The sequence below is a fragment of the Rhinolophus ferrumequinum genome, chromosome 20 (genome assembly GCF_004115265.2).
Source record: "Rhinolophus ferrumequinum isolate MPI-CBG mRhiFer1 chromosome 20, mRhiFer1_v1.p, whole genome shotgun sequence".
NCBI lineage: Eukaryota > Metazoa > Chordata > Mammalia > Chiroptera > Rhinolophidae > Rhinolophus > Rhinolophus ferrumequinum.
Window position 1 is genome coordinate 33,630,730 of NC_046303.1, and position 18,859 is coordinate 33,649,588.

The 18,859-nt window shown below is 37.8% G+C and overlaps 1 protein-coding gene across 7 annotated transcripts in view; it reads left to right on the plus strand.

Moving 5' to 3' along the window:
• Window positions 1-10,691, plus strand: part of CDK6 (cyclin dependent kinase 6) — a 226,415-nt gene extending 215,724 nt beyond the window's left edge. For all 7 annotated transcript variants that reach the window (XM_033088192.1, XM_033088198.1, XM_033088197.1 and 4 more), the window contains exon 8: window positions 672-10,691. In XM_033088192.1, the coding sequence (XP_032944083.1) occupies window positions 672-818 (147 nt within the window). In that variant the 3' untranslated portion in view covers window positions 819-10,691. The remainder of the gene's footprint in view (window positions 1-671) is intronic.
• The last annotated feature ends 8,168 nt before the right edge of the window (window positions 10,692-18,859 follow it).

Below are 18,859 nucleotides of genomic sequence, written 5' to 3' on the forward strand. Positions count from 1 at the left end.
TATCCTCCCTCCTCTGGCGGGGTGCATGGCTTGCTGGGATTGGGACCATTAGGACCTAGGTTTTAGTCCTTCCTTGCCCCTCCTTAATAGAGAAAGCCTTTATTTCCGGGCTTGAAATGCATTTCCTTTATAGTTTTTGTTGTTAGTTCGTTTGGGTTTGGGTTTTAGGAGTTTGTCAGAAGCCATTTCCTGTTTTGGTTTGGAGAGTAGTTCAGTAATTCCCCTCTCTGCCTAAACAATGCCGTGCCATTCCCCACTCATTGTCAAACCTTGGGGAAGGGTACAAAGTTAGGGTGAAGTCTCCAACGATAGCACCAAATTTCTATCATTAGAAAAATCACTACCTAAATAAAGTTATATGCATGCTGCAGTAATAATAGTAATAATAATAATAATATCTTTTAAAGGACCTGGGGTGAGTTGGAGAGAAATCCTGGGTACGTAAGTATCAACAGGCAACCCAAAAGGTGTTGCCTTTTTCTGAGAGGCAGTTTATACCTTAAGGGCATTTATATATAAGTACTATCTACATTTTATTTCATGTCCTTTGAAATAGATATTCATTCATTACAGACACGCAGAATTCATGGCAGTGAATAAATGTATAACTGGGAACACATAATTTAAAGGGACATGTTTTATGTCAGTGAATTATTTTTTCTTCATCACAGAAGTGCTTGACGTTTAATCCAGCCAAAAGAATATCTGCCTACGGTGCTCTGTCTCACCCATACTTCCAAGACGTGGAGAGGTTCAAGGAGAACCCGGATTCCCATCTGCCACCCAGCCAGAACAGCTCCGAGATGAATACAGCCTGAGGTCCCAGCCGCGGCCCTGAGCTGATCACCTACAGAACACCCATGGTGGCTGATGGGTCCCCCTGAGTAAGCCCTGCATCTCTGCTGAGGACCACGGGCAGGAGACCTTCTCGCTGCCTGCCGTCTTCTGGATGCTGTCTGCTTCTCCAAGGAAACTGCCTAGTTTACTGTTTGAAATCAGTGCAAGAGCAATTGCAGCTTTATGTTCATTCATTTGTTTGTCTGTCTGTTTCAAGAACCTGGAAAAATTCCAGAAGAAGAGAAGCTGCTGACCAATTGTGCTGCCGTTTCATTTTTCTAACCTTGAATGCTGCCAGTGTAAAGTGAGCAATCCAGGCACAGCTGAGTTATGATGTAATCTCTCTGCAGCTGCCGGAGCCTAATTTGGTACTTCTGAGTGAGCATGTGTGTGTGCGCGTGAGTCTTGATCTCTTAAAAAGTGTTACTTTCTGTAAATGACAACAATAATTGAATTTTAAAGACTCGGAGTGACCCATAAATAACAGGCATCTGTTAACTGAAGGTGATTCACCAGAATGGGCTTCTCAAATTAGAAAGTTGAGCGTATGTTCTCAGAATTTCTTGTCTGGCCAAAAGCAGTAAATTTGCTAGCAGTGAAAGTTTCACTATCTAGATGAAGTTTTAGATGAAGTTTTATACACACAAAAGAGAAAAAAAAATTCTAGTATCTTTTAAGAGACCTATTTTTTAAAGCATACATCCTATTTACTCTTTAAAAAGCTGAATTTACTCATTCTAAGTCAATTTTAACCTGTATACTATGCTTTATTGTGTTTTTTGGGGGGGAATAAAACTCTATAAACTCTTTCTTACTTGCTATAGATTTAGGGAGTGTACCTCAAATAGGTAAAATTGTCAAAAAAAAAATAGAGAAAGCCTTTATTTCCTAGTTTGAAATGTATTTCCTTTTTGTTTTTTGTTGTTGTTCTGTTTTTGGTTTTAGGAATTTGTCAGAAACTGTTTCCTGTTTTGACTTGGAGAATAGCTCTCTGACTAGAGACGGGAATACCATTTAAGTTTTCCCCACTTATTACACTGTACTTCCTCTACCATGCACTGCCGTGTATGCATCTTCTCTCTCCCCCAGTGCCTCTAATATACAGAGGGTGCCAAAAAAATGTATACACATTTTAAGAAAGGAAAATTGTATTAAAATTGTAATGCACAACATATACCAATAACAAAAGATGAATACAAGTCACGTTTGACTTCTTCAATTAAAAGAGGTGCTCAAAGTGGTTACCATCAGCGTCCAGACACTTCTGATTCCGGCGAACTGCTCCTTGAGCAATGTTAACCAAAGTGTCCACTTGTATACATTTTTTTGGTACCCCCGGTGTATCTGACTACCCATTACATAACTAATAACAGATTGCTTAAGCTGTTCCCATGCACTTTCTTGCTTTCAGTGAACCTGGCATAAATAGTTAGATTCAGATTATGGCTTACCGCTTCAATTCCCCAATATTAACAGGTCTCCTGTTTTCTAGCTCTAGTGCAATCTTCCTACCTGGCATTCACAGTTGTTACCGAGGCAATGAGTAGAGGACTAGTTCTTCTCTATCACTACCATGTAGATTGCTTTAAAGTGTTGTTAGTGTTTTACATTCTTATTGAATATATTGTCATTGTAGATATTCTGAGAGAGTATCTTGAACTCTTTTTTAGAAATAAATATTTACTCTATAAAACATCTTTTCTCCATCCCCAAGGCTGTGCTCATTTCTAGTGCCTTGTGCACACTCCTGCTCTCTGCAGAGTCAGCCTGACCCAGGCACTGTGAACAGGTTTATTTTTTCTCTTGCTCTTTTCTATTTAGTATTTTCCATTTCATACCATCTCTACCTTACATGTGGTTAGTGCTCAGTTGGCTCTGATAACCGGAAGACACAGAGATTAAGTATGTTTTGGGAATTTTAGCTACCTTTGCTTTCTGACGCACGTTTTGAGCGCATGCAACAGTTAGACCATGTTTAGGGTTAGAGTTTTCAAATAATAGACATTGCTTCACTCAGTAGAATATGTTCCAAGTGATGTTTATGCATTGTCAAGCCTTACTGAATTCTTCACCGCTTAATATTGTATATGACTGCCTTGACCAAGAGAAAAATTAGGATAGTTTTCTCCTTGAGAGCATTTTGAGTCAGGAACCATTTATTATTAATACATATGTTATTTAACATTATTCTAATTCAGTAACTTGAAGAGCAGGAAAATTTTTCTAAAGCAAGATATGAAGATGGGCCATAAGGATGTTTTACCCTTTTGTTCCTTGTGACAATAATAATTATGTTTTGTCATCACTGTAAATGCTTGAGATATAATGAATCCAGAGCATTCAGGGCAAGGTGTATTTGTGGTCGCCCCTGGAAAAGTGAGTTCTGCGTTTCCTTTGATTGGGGTCTAAATACAAAGACATTTTTGCTCAGGCCTAGAAGTTGACTTTTAAAACTCACTGCACTGATTCACCATGAGCTGTTCAGTTAGTATCCATGGTTAGAATGAACATTAACTTGAGTTTCTGCTTTTGCAAAAGTTTTTTGTAAGTTTCCTCAAGAAAAACGGAGCTGTTCTAAACTGGAATTTTTTTCAGCATTCTTTAGAATTTTAAACAAATAGGAGCTCAACTTTTATTTCTAGCACATGCTTTTGATTCATTTCTCAGTAGTGTTTATAAAGAAAATTTAAGGCACAGGCATTTTGGCATTAGCTAATAGCCAGCTTATCCCCTGAGAGGCGGAATGAGAGGGCATTTCAGCCTCTCTGAACTTAAGAGTCTGTCCCCAGCTCTTCCATCAGTGTGGTTGGTGCACCTGAGTCGTCACTTTCTTGTTTTATGTCTGTTACGTTGGGGATCACTGCTTCTGAAATCCAGCTCCCACACAAGCACTCTTGCAGTTAGGGTACTTTGAGGCAATAGCAGAATTGAATTTACTGAATACAGCTTATTCTTTTGTGACATATGGTTTCAGATATCTTAACCAAAAGCTAGGCAGGGGTTAGCGGAAAAGGTCATACTGCCTCAGGGTTATACTGAAGCAGCTTAGAGCAGTACACATATGGTGACAAATTTAAAATCACATTTGAATTTCTTTCTAGAACTGGTCCAAGAATGTGCCGGATAGTTTCTATATGATACTCCGTTCTGGCAGCCCAGGCATTGTGGGAACTTGTATAGGGTGGTGTTTGTAACAAACTACATTTAAAAAGAGTAAGGGAGAAACCTCCTTTTAGGCATCATAGCTATAGTGTGGCAAAGGGTAATAAGGATCTAACCTTATAATCTTAAAAACACAATTCCTAAGAGCTTGTAAGAATCCAGTGAGATGGAGCCTCCCACTTTGTCTCTCCTTTGAAGTGGATGGGAATTCACGAAGCAAAGAACCAGTTTTGGAGGAACGCTCTAGGCCATTTCTAGGCCTAGCCCCATGTATTCTCATAATTTTCTCTCAGGAAACACACACTATGAATGGCAGACTTTTCATTTAGCCCCAGGTGGCTTACTAAAAACAGTTCAAAATATTCACCTAAGAATAGAATCTCAGCCTTTTAGTTTTAAGTAAAAATGAAAATTTTGGAATACACAGGATGTTAATATCTTAAAAAAAGTGTACCTTTTAATAGAGAAATTTATAGTTTGACTCCAGAATGTGGTACTATCCATAATGATGAGGAAAAACTTAAATTGTACCAAACATTTTGAATCTTAAATTATGTATTTAAATTGAGCTTTTAACTAACTATAGCAGCTTCTCTTAAAAGTAGTGCCTATAAAAGTCAATAATGGTAATTCTCATTCCATTATGGAAATTAAATCATGTAAGCTTCTTAGTATCATAAACATACTAAAATTCTTCTCTCCAAAGAATTGCTTTTTTCTTTTTAAGTGACAACATGACTATTTTTATGATAAGCAAATGAGACTATCGCACATTTTTCCAAAAGCAGGCTTTTGTTGCATAGTTGGGTCTAGGAAAGAATAATTTAAAAGTTAATAAGCCCCTATTATTACTTCATTGTGTTAGTATAGAAACTATAGGATATTTACTTTGGAAAGAAAATATTGAAATATAAATTCTTAGCTATTAATAGAATTCAAAAGAATGCATGTTTTTACATTGTGACACAAAAATAATGTATAAAAATAAAGATGTTATATGATTTCTAAATCTTTAAATATCGTAAAACAGCAGGCAATGGATAGAGGAAATTCTAGAGAAAACGAAGGTATGCAAAGAAGGATAGTTGCAAAATTACATGTATTTTGAGGGATATATAGTTTATTAAATATGTTGTAAGAATTTATATTGAAGTCATCTGACAATTATGAACTTGATATGTTCAAAAACAAATTTTATGAAAAAGCCATTCCAAACAGTTACCATTTCAAAAGTTGAGCTAAGCGAGCTAAATCATGTGTATTCCTTCTTCATTTCATGGGAAGAAGCAGCCACATGAAGCTACACTTGTTATGCAAGCCCAAAGATGTTCACTGTAAAAAAAAAAAAAAAAAATTTTAAATTTAAAGGCATGTGTTTTCTTTGCCACCAGAATTTTTGAAAAATTGTGAAACCCAAACCATTTATCATGTGCATGTGCATTCAGTACATTCAGATATATGATTAGGAAGATTGTTACATCTTCCTTCTCCACGGTGGAAAAACTTCTTGAGGCTGCCAAAAACCTGTCGAGCAATGTAAGTCCTCAGATAATTAGTAACAGTGCTTCCCTCAAAAGCAGAAGAAAATAGCATTTTCATTTCTTAGCGATGTAATTTTCAACCTAATTTTGTTACATACCTATATCTCAAGCATTTCTAACTTGTACTTTTTCAGAAAATAAACCAAAAATATTCTTTTGGCCTTTTCTATCTTCTGACCTTTGTCAACAACAAAAAGAGGACAATTCTGATTTTTAAATTTGTTTTTCTCAATTAGTTGTTTGGTTTTATTTTTAAATGAAGTGCAAATGGGCTTTTCAAAATGTTTCCTATTTCTCAGCAGTCCCAGGGAGTGAATTTAGATAAATGAATGGACTTCCATCAACATATTTCTGTTTCCTTGATACTGGTACTCTGGCCTTCAAGAGGGAAAAACAAGAGCCACCTGAAAACAAATGCAGGCTTTTGTCAAGCATCTATTTAAATTATATTCCAGCAATGGGAAGTTAATGTGGTAGGAAAAAGAGGTGCAAAGGTCTGTTTCAAAATTCACACTGTCCTAAGAGATAGGCTTTCTCGTTTTATTCCAGGGTATTCCACAAGGTGGCACTTTCACGGGGAGGGGAAATATGAGTAAAGCTAAAAAGGTATTTCTGAAGACTGAATTCTAACTTTATTTTTCTGCACATATTTAACTCGTGCCCAGCACTCGTTTTTCAGGATGGTTGACAGTCTTCATAGTGTTCAGTAACTTAGATATTTTAGGATTGTTCTTGAGATTGGATAATACACTCATTTTGATCAGTTAAGTGCATAAAGAAAGCCTAGTCATTCATTTATTTAAGAAACATTTTTTGAGGTACCTAATTACCTCACTTTTCTAGGTGCAGAAGTTTCAAAGATGATGAACAGACAGGTTTATTACTACTAAAAAGGCGACACTCACCTATGAGCAGGACAGTTTTGTTAGGAGTGTAAAACTCTTCCAGTGTCCCCAGCCAAAATACCAAACCCCCTGTCTGCTGCTGTCACATTCCCTACCACGGTTGCCTTTAGACATCGATTAATTTTTTGAATCCTAATTAAAAAATCAGATGAACAAAATAAATAGCACATCAGTTATTAAATGGCAAAACTATTTTTTCTAAAGAATTGGCTATGCTGAAACAGCCCTGAAATACTAAAAAAAACCTGGTAATTTTTACATTTGTGTACTCACAAGTGTAAGTTCGCAAGAAATTCTAACTTTTAAAGATTTTGTCTAAACATGTGACTATAATAATTTAGGAGTAGTATATCTACCCAGGTGTTTAATTCTCTACTTGTGAAGTTCTTTGGCAACTTTATTTTAGATAAAGATACAGATATCCATATGCTCTTATGTTTTAATTCTCGGGTCTGCCCAGAGAGCCATTAACTCCCAGGTGATTTGAGTTCATTTTAGAAGTCACTTTCCTCAGTTGTGTCACTGAAATTCAGGAGGAAGCAAATTATATTTTTGAGAATTTCCTTAGCGCAACCTAACAGAAGGCAGTCTATTTCTTCTGAATGGCAGAAATTCAACTGTGCCTGCTTAACTTTCCTACACAGTAACCAGCAGGTAAGTGTCGGTAATGCGTACTGAGTCAAGCTACCGCACACACCAGGGGCTGTCAAAAGCTTTGAGACATCGTCAGCCTCATCCCTCTGCTTAAAATCCCCCTGAAGTAGGTTAGAATTTAAGGCCGAATTCAAACCTTGAGTTTGTTATCAGTTGGGCCAGTCTGAATTCTATTTGTTTGTGTTTAAAACTTCACTCCCACCTGAAAACCTTACGGGTGCGCTGCCCGTTACCCCGCCCCTTCGGCAGTAGAGTGGCAGTAGACGGAGCTGGCTGGGCCCGGTCCGCTGCTCACCTGTTAGTGCTGAAATGATGTAGGGACCCGGCGGGAAACTGCCCGAGGTCCACGTTCCCTGCTGCTGTCTTAGAGGCATCTGTTCTGCAATCTTAGGAAGTAAAATGTCCCTAGAAGCAGACGTGTGCCTTCTGTGCATAAGTAAGTACAACACAATTCTCTGAAAGTTCGGGTATAAAGAGATGCTACTCTGTTTGAAACTATCAGGCATCTCTCAAGCTCTAAGCTCTGTTCTTTTGTTTTTGTTTTTGTTTTTTGGGTTTTTTTTTTTTAAGAGAAAATGTATGATTACAGGAAAGATTTTTTATTTTTTTATTTTCTATCATTCTACGTATATGATGGCACACAATATGCCTGGAAAGTTTTGTTTTGAAAATTTGTTTATTTTTCTGCTTCAGCCTCAGTAGGCAAGAGCTCCTAACTCTTTTGTTCCTAATTTTTTTCTTTCTCTTTTTTCTTTGTTAAGTAATTAAAGGTATGTAAGCAAATTATCTCATGTAGTAGGGGATTTTCCTGTTTAGAGGATGTTTGTTTTGTCGAGCAAATAATCAACCCTTCTCTGTTTCAGGAGTTTGGATTGTCAAATGTAGGTTTTCTTACAGGGAGGCACATAACTACATACTGCTACCAAGAACTACAACTGTAGCACTAATCAACAAGCATAGAGCCGCTCGCTCAATTTCAAACTCTCTGTGGTTTCTGGCCAGATTCCATTGAGGTGCTTAGGCTACAATCCTGAAGATACCCTTTGTACCCTTACTTGAAAGTTTCTGATTTTAAGTGTTATGAAATGCAATAATACGTATTAGCTAGCAATAGGTCTGTGATCACCAGCAACTCTGACCTTGAAGTCTCTGAATCATAGATCCCAGCAACAATACATTTCTTGAACCCCCTCCCCTCCCAAGTGCATCATACATCTTCTCATTTTGGTCCTGTGTTTGCAACAATGTCCACATGACGATAGTTCCTCACTTATTTTGCATTCATTTATTTCGCTATGACAAGTAATGTATTAGTTAATACATGGAATGAAGAGCATCAACTACCCCTAGCACTTAACAAGATGGGAAGTTTCTATTTCAAGTTGTTCTACATTTGCATAAGTTATTTCTATTATTATTCATTTATATTATTTATTTCTGTATCACACTAGTCCTGTGAAAGTGCAACTGAAGGCAAACCACAATAGGATATGCATTTAATGTTCATAATCATTGTCTTGACAGAGCTAAGAAAATTAAAAATTATACTAAACCCCCAAATAAGCTGCATGCATTTTAACATGATAATAGAATTTGAGTCTATAGATATATAGTGTTTTGTGTCTAGGTGTTTTATCATGTATAAAGGAATTAAAGCAAAGGACTTTGGTTGTTCTTTTGTCAAATATGCATATAGTATAGTGTGAAAATAACAAAAATAAAAACTACAGATAGAAAAGCATCAGATACTGCCTTAATTTAGGAACTCTGCCAGATGGCCATCGGAGTAGGTGCCAAGCAGAGACAGGTGCCTGGGCAGTGCCTCATGTCTGGCCTTGAGAAGAAGCTTCCCTCGTGTGATCTATTGCCCTTGTAGGTGTTGTGTGCATTAATGGGAACAGGTAATACTGTCGAAAGGAGAGTAGTGTGAAAGTTTTCTGTAGAAGCAGAACTGTCAGCTTGTGCCTTGAGGCTTCCTGAATGTGTCAGATGGATAAGTCCCAGTTTCCATGCTTCAAGCAACTTGGTTTTGTACAGAAGCAGTCCAGTCTGGTAATAAAAACAAGGATTGCATGTACAATAATCAACAGTGGGATTTTAACAACCAACAGTTCCCACGCACCTCAAAACCTTGTTGCATTTCTGGTATTTTAGGTTTTGAGCTGAAGGTTAAACCGCAAGTGTTCAGAATAGAAGAGCTGTGTGTATTAAGAAAAGCACAATATCGGTTCCCATAGGGTACAGGCTAGAACTGAGAGGGTTATAGGATTATCATTTCTGAGATGTGTAAAATGCATTAGTGTTTCTGCATTCCCATAGGGCCTAGTTAAAACTTCCTTCTAGGTTTCGGCAAGGATGTCACACCCAGTGAGTTTTTGTTTTTGTTTTTGTTTTGTCTTATAATACAAGTAGAAAACTTGTATTATAAAGAAAACTTGTATCTTTCTAAAAGTAGAAAACAAATCTTGGACATTTGATTTGTTGGTTTCTGTGTTTGAAATCACGGTTCTGGAGATGTAGAGATTGTGCGTGTCAGATACTAATCTAGACTGTGTGAAGCAGCCCGGGGTGATGCCCATCCTCTGCATCCCTGCCCCCTTCCTCTGAAGTGCTCCCTGCCCCCACCCTGGCCAGTCCGCGTGGTGCTCTCTATTCCCTCTACTGCTCGGTGGGCATCAGGAACATAAATGAGACATGCTTTAGGCATCACAGGTGTGCCTCCTCAGGCTTGGCCACCATCCTTACTTGACCTGCGGCTGGCAACAGTCATGAGAAGGTTCCTGGTGCTGGGCACAGAGTGTACTCACAACACCAATCACAAATGCCCTCTGGCATCTTTATCTATATCTTGATTTATAAACCCAGTCATTCTACACAGCATTCAGTTTTGGCTGTGGTACAAAGAGAAAAACTAACCAAGAATATACACCACATTCCAGGCTGCTGTTTCCTATCCATTTACAGGCTGTACTTTTACTGTATTTCTTCATACTTGAAACTCATTCCACTGTTTTAATATCAGGGTACAGACTTGTAAGGGTGCATGTTCCTTAAAGGTGCAAAATTACTCTCATTCCGTTTGCTCATACTGCTACAGAATGCTCTGTTTTGGTGCTTTGGGTTCCTCAGGTCAAAGAAGCAGTGTGGAAATTCACTGCCTGGAACACAGTCTTACAAGAATGTTGGCAGATGGTTTGGTGTTAAATATTGCTTGTGCTGCTTTCTCTGTACACAAGATTGAGAGTGACCACACTGGCCTGGCAAGTTCACCTGGGTAGCCTTCCTCACAGGGTACATACACCCTGTGCTCTCCCCAAGGGTTAGCGCCGTGCAGCTCTATGAAAGCAGGGACCTCCCCTACATAATCGGATCATTTAGCCCTCAAAGAAAAATGGCCTCGGGAACAGAATGGGGAGGGCCATCTCACTCTAGTGACCCTCCATTCCATCCAGAAAGCCCTCCTGAGGCTCCCCACCCCCCAAAAAAAAAGGAACTTCATAGCGCCCTGAGCTGAAGGATCTTGCTTCCCTCCCTTTAGGTAGATGAAAATACAAGTCAGATGATCGAGACTCTTCCCACCTGAAGAAGAAAATAGAAAAGTAGATGTTTGTGAAATGTAAAATATGTAATCCAACGAGCACCAAAACTTACATTAAATACCCCATCCCTAGCATTCTGTTTTTAAAAGTAGCTCAAGTAAGGGATGCTTTATGACCCGGGTTTTCTGAGGTCTGAGATAGCCATGCTAGCATCCGTCTTACTCTAAGATTTCCTTGGAGAGGCAGAACTGCCAATAGTGACTGCTGCAATGGCAAAGGTAACATGTCAGGAAATTCAGAGGGTTACAGATCAATAATCCTTTGGAAACTGGATGTCTTACTGGGTGCTAGAATGCAAATTTAGGTATTTATTGTCAGATAATTGAATTTATTGTTTTTTAAGAATTGGTGTTGAAATATCACTGTCCAGTTCATTGTTTTCACTTACACAGAAGCTAAATTGAAGCACAAAGAGAAAATGGTTTGTATATTTGCCATGCCTTTTGTATTTCTTACAATAAAAATATTGGTAGCAAATAAAAGTAATAAAAACAGCAATTTTAAACTGCTTTCTTGGAGATGAATTACTATCCTAGCTATTTTTCTGTTTACCTTAATGTAAAATGACTATAATTACAGTGAGTAAAGTAACGTATAATAAAATAAGTTTTGGCAGAATATGTTTTAAACTTTTGTTTTAAGAGACTCCTTTTCAGGCTTCAAATGTACAAAAAAAAAAAAAGTAAATGGCAGCTCATTGAGCTTAGAGGTTCAGTAACATATTTAATAAGCTATTATGAGTTGACTGTGTGAAACACCAAAGACCCAAAAATGAGTAAGGCATGGATCGTCCTTTCCAAAGCTTACAGAGTGAGTCTGTGAAAAAGGTTTGTGTAACCAATTGCTGATAACCTGGAGATGAGCAAAGATTTCACACTGGAAATGATGCCTGAGTGGACTCAGAAACCAAAGTCAATGTTTGCCAGTCATACAAGGAAAAATACTTTGTGTGTGCAGAGGCATGCAATTCTGAGAGAGCCAGAAGATCAGTGAGGTTGCACCTGGAGCAGTGGCTTTCAAACATCTGGATCATAACCTATAGAAAGAAATATAATCTAACAGCATGATCTGGTACACATACACAGACGCACATGTACATATATCAGAAACTTACATTTCACAAAATGATGCGATGTGCCCCACATGTGTTCTCTTTCCTATTTTATTATCCTCTACTCTTTGAAAATACTGGTGGCAACCCACTAAATTGATTTCACAACCCCACTAATAGGCTATGACTTAATGTTTGAAAACAATTAGGGGTGGGTGGGTAAGGGTGTGAAGGAGTAAGGAGGTGATGTCACGAAGAGCTTAATATGTCATTCAGTGGTTGGAACCACTGAAGGTTTTAAAGAGGGAGACGATTTCTGTTAATGTTTGGACGTTTTTGTTCAGTCACTTATATTGCATATGCAGAGTGATCGACCGAGCACAACAAACCAAAAATGGGACCATAGTGGCTTTCTGATACGTATATTCCCCTCTCTGTGTGTACAATATCAGGTGTTTTTTAATTAGTCCCCCAGAATTTCCCGGGAGCTCTCATTAGGACTTGCCTTAAATTTTTTTTTTTAACAGATCCTAAATTTCATGTTAATTTAAAAAAACTTGTATGAAATTATTCCGGAGGTATAATACAGAGAGTCAAGAATTTGATCTTTATTGAGACATTGAAAGTCTAATTTATTAAGAGGTCAGTCAGAGTTATACATGTTTACAAGCCATGGGCTTCTTATGGTTTGTAAACATGTATAACTGGACCATTTTCTTCGAAGTAGATCCATTTTCTACAAAAAGGTGCTTCAGTTAATTATCTCTGCTCTACTCACTTAGAAACTCATTCCATTAAAAGCCCAGTAGGCCTTTGCCACTGATTTTGCCCTTTGCGGTGTCAGCCCAATTTACATTTTCCTGTTCTCTGGGAAAGAACACCAAGAACTCCTCATGGCCCGATGGGCCCTAGGAGGCCATATTTGTTCTGCAAACGTCATTTTCCTAGACATAGCGGATGGAGCAACCAGACTACTCCACGGGGATGTGGGACCAAGAGACTGACTGTCAATCGCTTACACATCTGGAACTGCTACCTGTAAATTCAGGGCTAATGGTGGCCACATGACTCGGGCACAGAGGATCATGGAGCCGATCTGTGGAGACAGAAGGAAATGCGCAGAGACGGAATCCAGACAACCTTCTGGTTCTGTTCCCCTGGGCTCTGAAATACCCTGTACCCTTATAATGAAATCTGCCTCCAGCGTTTTTTTATTTCTTTCAACTTAGGTAGCTCAAGTAAATTTCTATTAAGTACAGCTAAAGTCCTAATACACCTGCCTCCTCCTATCAGCTGTGCAGTGTGGGGCCCCTGCTCTGCATTGTAATTTCAAGGTATTGCAAATCCAAGTGGAAGAATTCTGTCCTTATTTAAGTGTGGATAAGAACAAAAATAGTAACACCTGAAACTAATTGAAAATGTTTTAATTAAGAAAAGAACAAAAATAGAGCCTACACTTTTCAAATTGGGGCTCCCAGAAACCTGGGATGTGTAAGGGAGAATATGAGGCTCGATAAAGGTCTACCCTCCCTTGAACATCAATTTGACTTGAGAGATAAAAATGTTTTTTTATTAAAGAAAGATGCTATTTTTTAAATACATAAAAAAGATGTGGAATAGAATGCAAAATTCAAAATTTTTAAATAATGTAGATGACTTCAAATACATCTGATGACTTCAATAACTACGTTGGACTACACCATCAGACGCACCTTGATACAATTCACTCTCCTGTGGAAAATTTTCAGAAGCACTGTGTCAGCCAAGAGGAGATATTAGTACTTGGAATGGAGCCCATTCTTCTGAATGCTGTACCTCCTGTGGTCTCCAGGATTCCTCATTGGAAAATGACATCTGTTCCGACAGTGTATTCAGAATGCTGCTAAGGAAAGTGACATTTACTCATATTCACTGAACATCTACGACTGGCCTCAACTTTCAAAGAGCATCTGATAGAGAGGCAGAAGTGTCAAGCGGCATTGGTTCAACAGTGATGATTGATAATAGACTCCTGTTGGATTTCACTGTGATACAGTGCAGCAAAAATGGCACGTTCAAGAGAAGGGAGGCAATTAGCATTCAGTGAATCCTCCCAGTGCCAGGCATTCTGGAACATGCCATTCAAACTGTATCTTGTTTCCTCAGGTCATTCTTATCTCCAGGTGAAAAGAAGTAAATGATGTGGTCAGCTCCAAACAGTTCTGGAATAAGATTGCATATAACCCATAAAAAAGAAATACTACTGCATGCTCTGGGGTGTAGAGGGGCCTGAAACAGAGTAGAAGTTCAATTCGTGTTGAATGAATAAGTGAGTGAGTTTCCTGTGACCAGACAATTTGTATGTAACTGTCAAAATAAAATGATTACATGTTCACCATAAAATGCTTCAAGAATGCAAACACTACAAAGAAAACTATTACTTTAAATCCCACCCTGTAGGTAAAATCACTGCTAACATTTTGATAATTTCTAGATACCTAGCTTTACATAGATACATGCAAGATACATGAATATAATTTTACAGCATGGAGATGGCTGTACACCCCATTCAAAAAGTTCTGCTTTAAGGATTGTTTGTTACTTTACATAATCTCTTGGATAACTTGTCATTTTAATAAATACAAATCTACATCACTGTCTGTTGTGGCTGTATAGCATGCCGTTGTATAAATGCACTATAATTTACTTAAGTCAATCCTCTAGTGATAGATATTTCTCCCCACCTTACCCCCAGTTTTCACTATATGAAACAATGCTCCCATGAGTAGTACTATGCATGCATCTGTTTGCGTGTGTTGGCAATTTAAGTCATCTAGTCATTGGAAACTCATTTATTCATTCAACCACAAGTCAAAGAATGCGTGAGGCCACCAGAAGCCAAAAGAAGCAAGGAGAGGTTCTTCCCTAGAGCCTTCACGAGAATCATGGCCCTGCCGACACCTTGATTTGGGACTTCTAGCCTCCAGAACTGTGAGAAAATAAATTTCTGTTGCTTAAGTCATCCTGTCTGTGGTACTTCATTGTGGCAGCCCTAGCAAACTAATACATTAATTCATTGGGGAAAGGGCAATCTTTTCAACAAACGGTTCTGGAGACATTGGATATCCATATTGGGGCGGGGGGGGGGGAATGAACTTTGACCCTTATCTCACATCATAAGAGAAAACAAGATGAAATCTTTGTGACTTTGAGTTAGGCAAAAATTTCTTAGATAAGACAAATAGAAAATATTGATAAATGGTACTTCATCAAAATTAAAAACTGGCCCTTTGAAAGACGTTCTTAAGAAAATGAAAAGTAAACCACAGATTGGGAGAAAAAGATTGCAAAACACATTTTGGCAAAGGACTGGTGTTCAGACAAATCATTTTAAATGGGCAAAAGATTTGAAATGACACTTCACCAAAGAATATAAAGAAAAAAGAACCTGAAAAGGTGAACAACTGCATTAGTCATTAGGGAAATGTAAATAAAAACCAATGAGATATCGCTACACACCTACTAGAATGGCTGAAATTTTTAAATTTAACAACACCAAGTATGCGGAACAACTGAAACTCTCACCATTGATCTCACTAATGTAAAATGGTACAACCACTTTGCAAAGAGTTGAGGAGTTAAAGTTAAACATACACTTACAATTTAATTCAGTGTATTTACAATGCAATGTAAATACAGAGGGTGCCAAAAAATGTATACACATTTTAAGAAAGGAAAAAAAAAACTATTAAAATTGTAATAATATATACCGATAATAAAAGATGAATACAAGTCATGTGTATACATTTTTTGGCACCCTCAGTATATTCTAGGTATTTACTTGAAAGAAATAAAAACATGTGCACACACATGTTCATAGCAGCTTTATTCATAATAGGCAAAAATTGAAAATAATCCAAATGTCCATCAAAGGTGAATGAATAAGCAACTGTGATTTATAAATACAATGGAATATTACTCAGCAATAAAGAGGAACAGCTGTTGATATGCACAACATGGGTGAATGAATCCAAAAGATTATGATAAGTGAAAGAAGTCAGACAGAAAAGATTACCTCCTATTTGATTACATTTATAAGATTCTAGAAAAAGCAAAACCATAGCGACAGAAAATAGATCAGTGGTTTCCAGGGCTGGGAGACAAGGAAAGGTATTAACTGCAAAAAGGCACAAGGGAACTTTTTAGAGAAATGAAATTGCTTTGTATCTTAATTGTAGTGGCGGTTACATGACTGTATGCATTTGTCAAAACTCATCAAACTGTACATTTTAAACTGGTAAATTTTATATGTAAACTATACCTCAATAGAGCTGTTTGTTTTTTAATTAAAAGTGTTCTCTTTCAATGCTAACAAAAGCCATCCTGAAATAATTGGCCAAAAGTTTTTATAGCTTCTGAGTCACCTCAATAAGGATGGAACAAGAGGAGAATTATAGTGAAACTAGAACGCATTGATTCAGTTGAAGTGCTCATGAATATCAGGAATTTTCCTTTCTGAGTCATTTCACTTGGTAACTTCCATTGCCCTCATCCATGAATAGTACTGAACCAGAGGTTTATTAAAGTGAAGGCTACTTGGTTTTCATGATTCCAATTCTGTTTTTAAAAATCCTCATGTCTTTTATAGTGAGAAATATACCTGTCAAGAGCACAAGATAATCATGTTTACTGATCATTGTTTCCTTCCTATGTAGGCAAATTACATCCAGAAGTTACAGGGTGAGTGTGGAATCAGAGAAAGTGGAGTTGATTAGTTGAGAAGTCTTTCATAAAGTACAATAAACCAGAAAAGAAGTGAAAAATAAAAATTCCGATGCCTCCCCTCAACCCACTAATACTATTATGAAGTAACCATCACTAAGGGTTTATTGTGTTAACTTTTCAGAAATTTTTCTGGACATATTCAAGCATATGTATGTATATGTTGAACCATATGAAATTGTCATTCTTATAGGTTAGAAATTGTTGAACATCAACAATTATATATGATTAAACCAATTATCCTCTCGTTACTGCAAATGCTCTCATAGTCTGTGTACTGTTCTATAATTCTCTCTTTTTCTTAATAATGTATAGTGGTCATTTTTCCATATTAGCACAAACAGCTGTACATCACTTTCTGATACCTGCATAGTTTGCCATTTCATGGTTATACCATACTTTTTTTTAGCCAGTTTCCTCGGGATGGATAATTAACTTGTTTCCTGTCTTTTGCTCTCTTAGTTACTATAGTTGGATGATCACAATGGCTGCTGTGCTATGCTTCCATCTCCAGTCTCACCCAAAGAACAGACACTAGGGTTTGTGGATTGGGTTTCTGTGTCGTTCGCTATTGTTGAAAATTTTTAATATTCACACAATAATGAAAGGTATATGAAATTAAACTGTATTATTAAGTTTAGATACAGATCCAAGTGCATCAAAGCATACTTAATGTTAAAGATGCCATTTGAGTTCATCTTTGAATGCTTTTTAATTTGAAAATCCCTTCCCCAGTAAATTATTATTATTGTTATTATTTGTCACTATTTAAAGCTTTGCCTTTCATCAATGCCCATGTAACTCCGTTGTTCAAAAAGGTTTGCCTGGGAGGCAGCGGTTAGCTCCGTAGGTTAGAGTGCAGTGCTCATAACACCAAGGTCGCCGGTTTGAACCCCACATGGGCCACTGTGAGCTGCACCCTCCACAACTAGATTGAAACAACTACTTGACTTGGAGCTGATAGGTCCTGGAAAAACACATAAAATAAATAAAAGTTTAAAAAAAAAAAGTGGGTGTAAAGACAGCTCACTTTCTTTAAAAAAAAAAATGGTTTGCCTGCAGAATAAAATAAAACTTCTTTCCTTGGCATTCAAGGCCCTTGGCCTCCAGCTCCAATATATCTTTCCAGCCTTGCTTCCCTATACCACATGTGGTCTATGCTGCTACTTCTGACTGCATCACCTTTTCTTTTACTTAAGCTGTTCCCTCTTCGGAATGTCCTTCCATCCCAGCTCCTCTGTGGGAAGTCTGCCCACCTTCATAGTCCACCGGTAACGCCACTTCTCAATTCTCCTTCACTTCTCCAAAGGCAGTGTGATGTTGTAAGGAAAGTAGTGTTTTAAGTTTGTCATACCTGTGTTTGAATCCCCAGCTTCTCCACTTTCTAGCTATGGGACCTGGGTCAAATTACTTGGCTTCTCTTAGCCTCAGTTTTCCTCATCTAAAAAATGGAACGTAATCATTTGTTCATGCCTAGGACATTTGGGAGGGCATGTAGGTCAATAGCTAGAAGGCAAATGTGTTCACACATATACAGAACATGTGTAAAGCATTTCTTTATTCTTCTTATTGAGTCACTGTGAGTTATATCCTGAGAAGGCTAGAACTGACCCAGTCTTTATGGAGTCCACTCAGATGAGCTCCCAATAGTTTTGGCATTCTTCATTATCTCTACATGCTCCTCGGTCATTTTCCTGTTTCTCTGTCCTCCCCTGGAATCCATGTTCCATTGGGGAGGGGTTGTGTACATTGCCAGAGGGGGAGACATCTACAGAAAATATAAACCCTTCTGTTGACTTAGAGCATATTATAGTTTTTGAAATTTCTGTATTCTGTTTAATCAGCCAAGGAAAATGAAAGATAAGAAAGAGCTAAAGAGGAAAAACACTATATTCTCCACGGGTATTATCAAGCTTATCTTAAGTGTTGGAAATAATATCTGTAAAGTGCCTGAATATTAAAAATACTATCTGAGCCATGAAAAAAAAATCTTAATATTCAAAAAGTCTCTTCTTTTTGTTGGGCATACAGAGAAGCCTGTCTTTGATCAGAGAGTTCCCCAGCTTAAGTCATGGAAGATTAGGAGAAATGAACTGGGGAGGTCTAATTTACAGTAAAAAGCAAAGTAGGTTACTCAGGAGGATGAACGTTTAGTGGGGGGTAGAACCACTAACAGCTGCATTTGAGAGAGTTTGGGAAAGTTTTGAGAGAGAAAATGGGGGTTGGGAGCATCTGTTGTGCAATGCAGTATGAGAAAGGGAGGAAGGGAGACAAACTGGGAAAGACGATTTTAAGGAGTTTTCTTGTATATAGTGAGTGGGAGCCAATTTTGCCATTTTCTGAGATTCC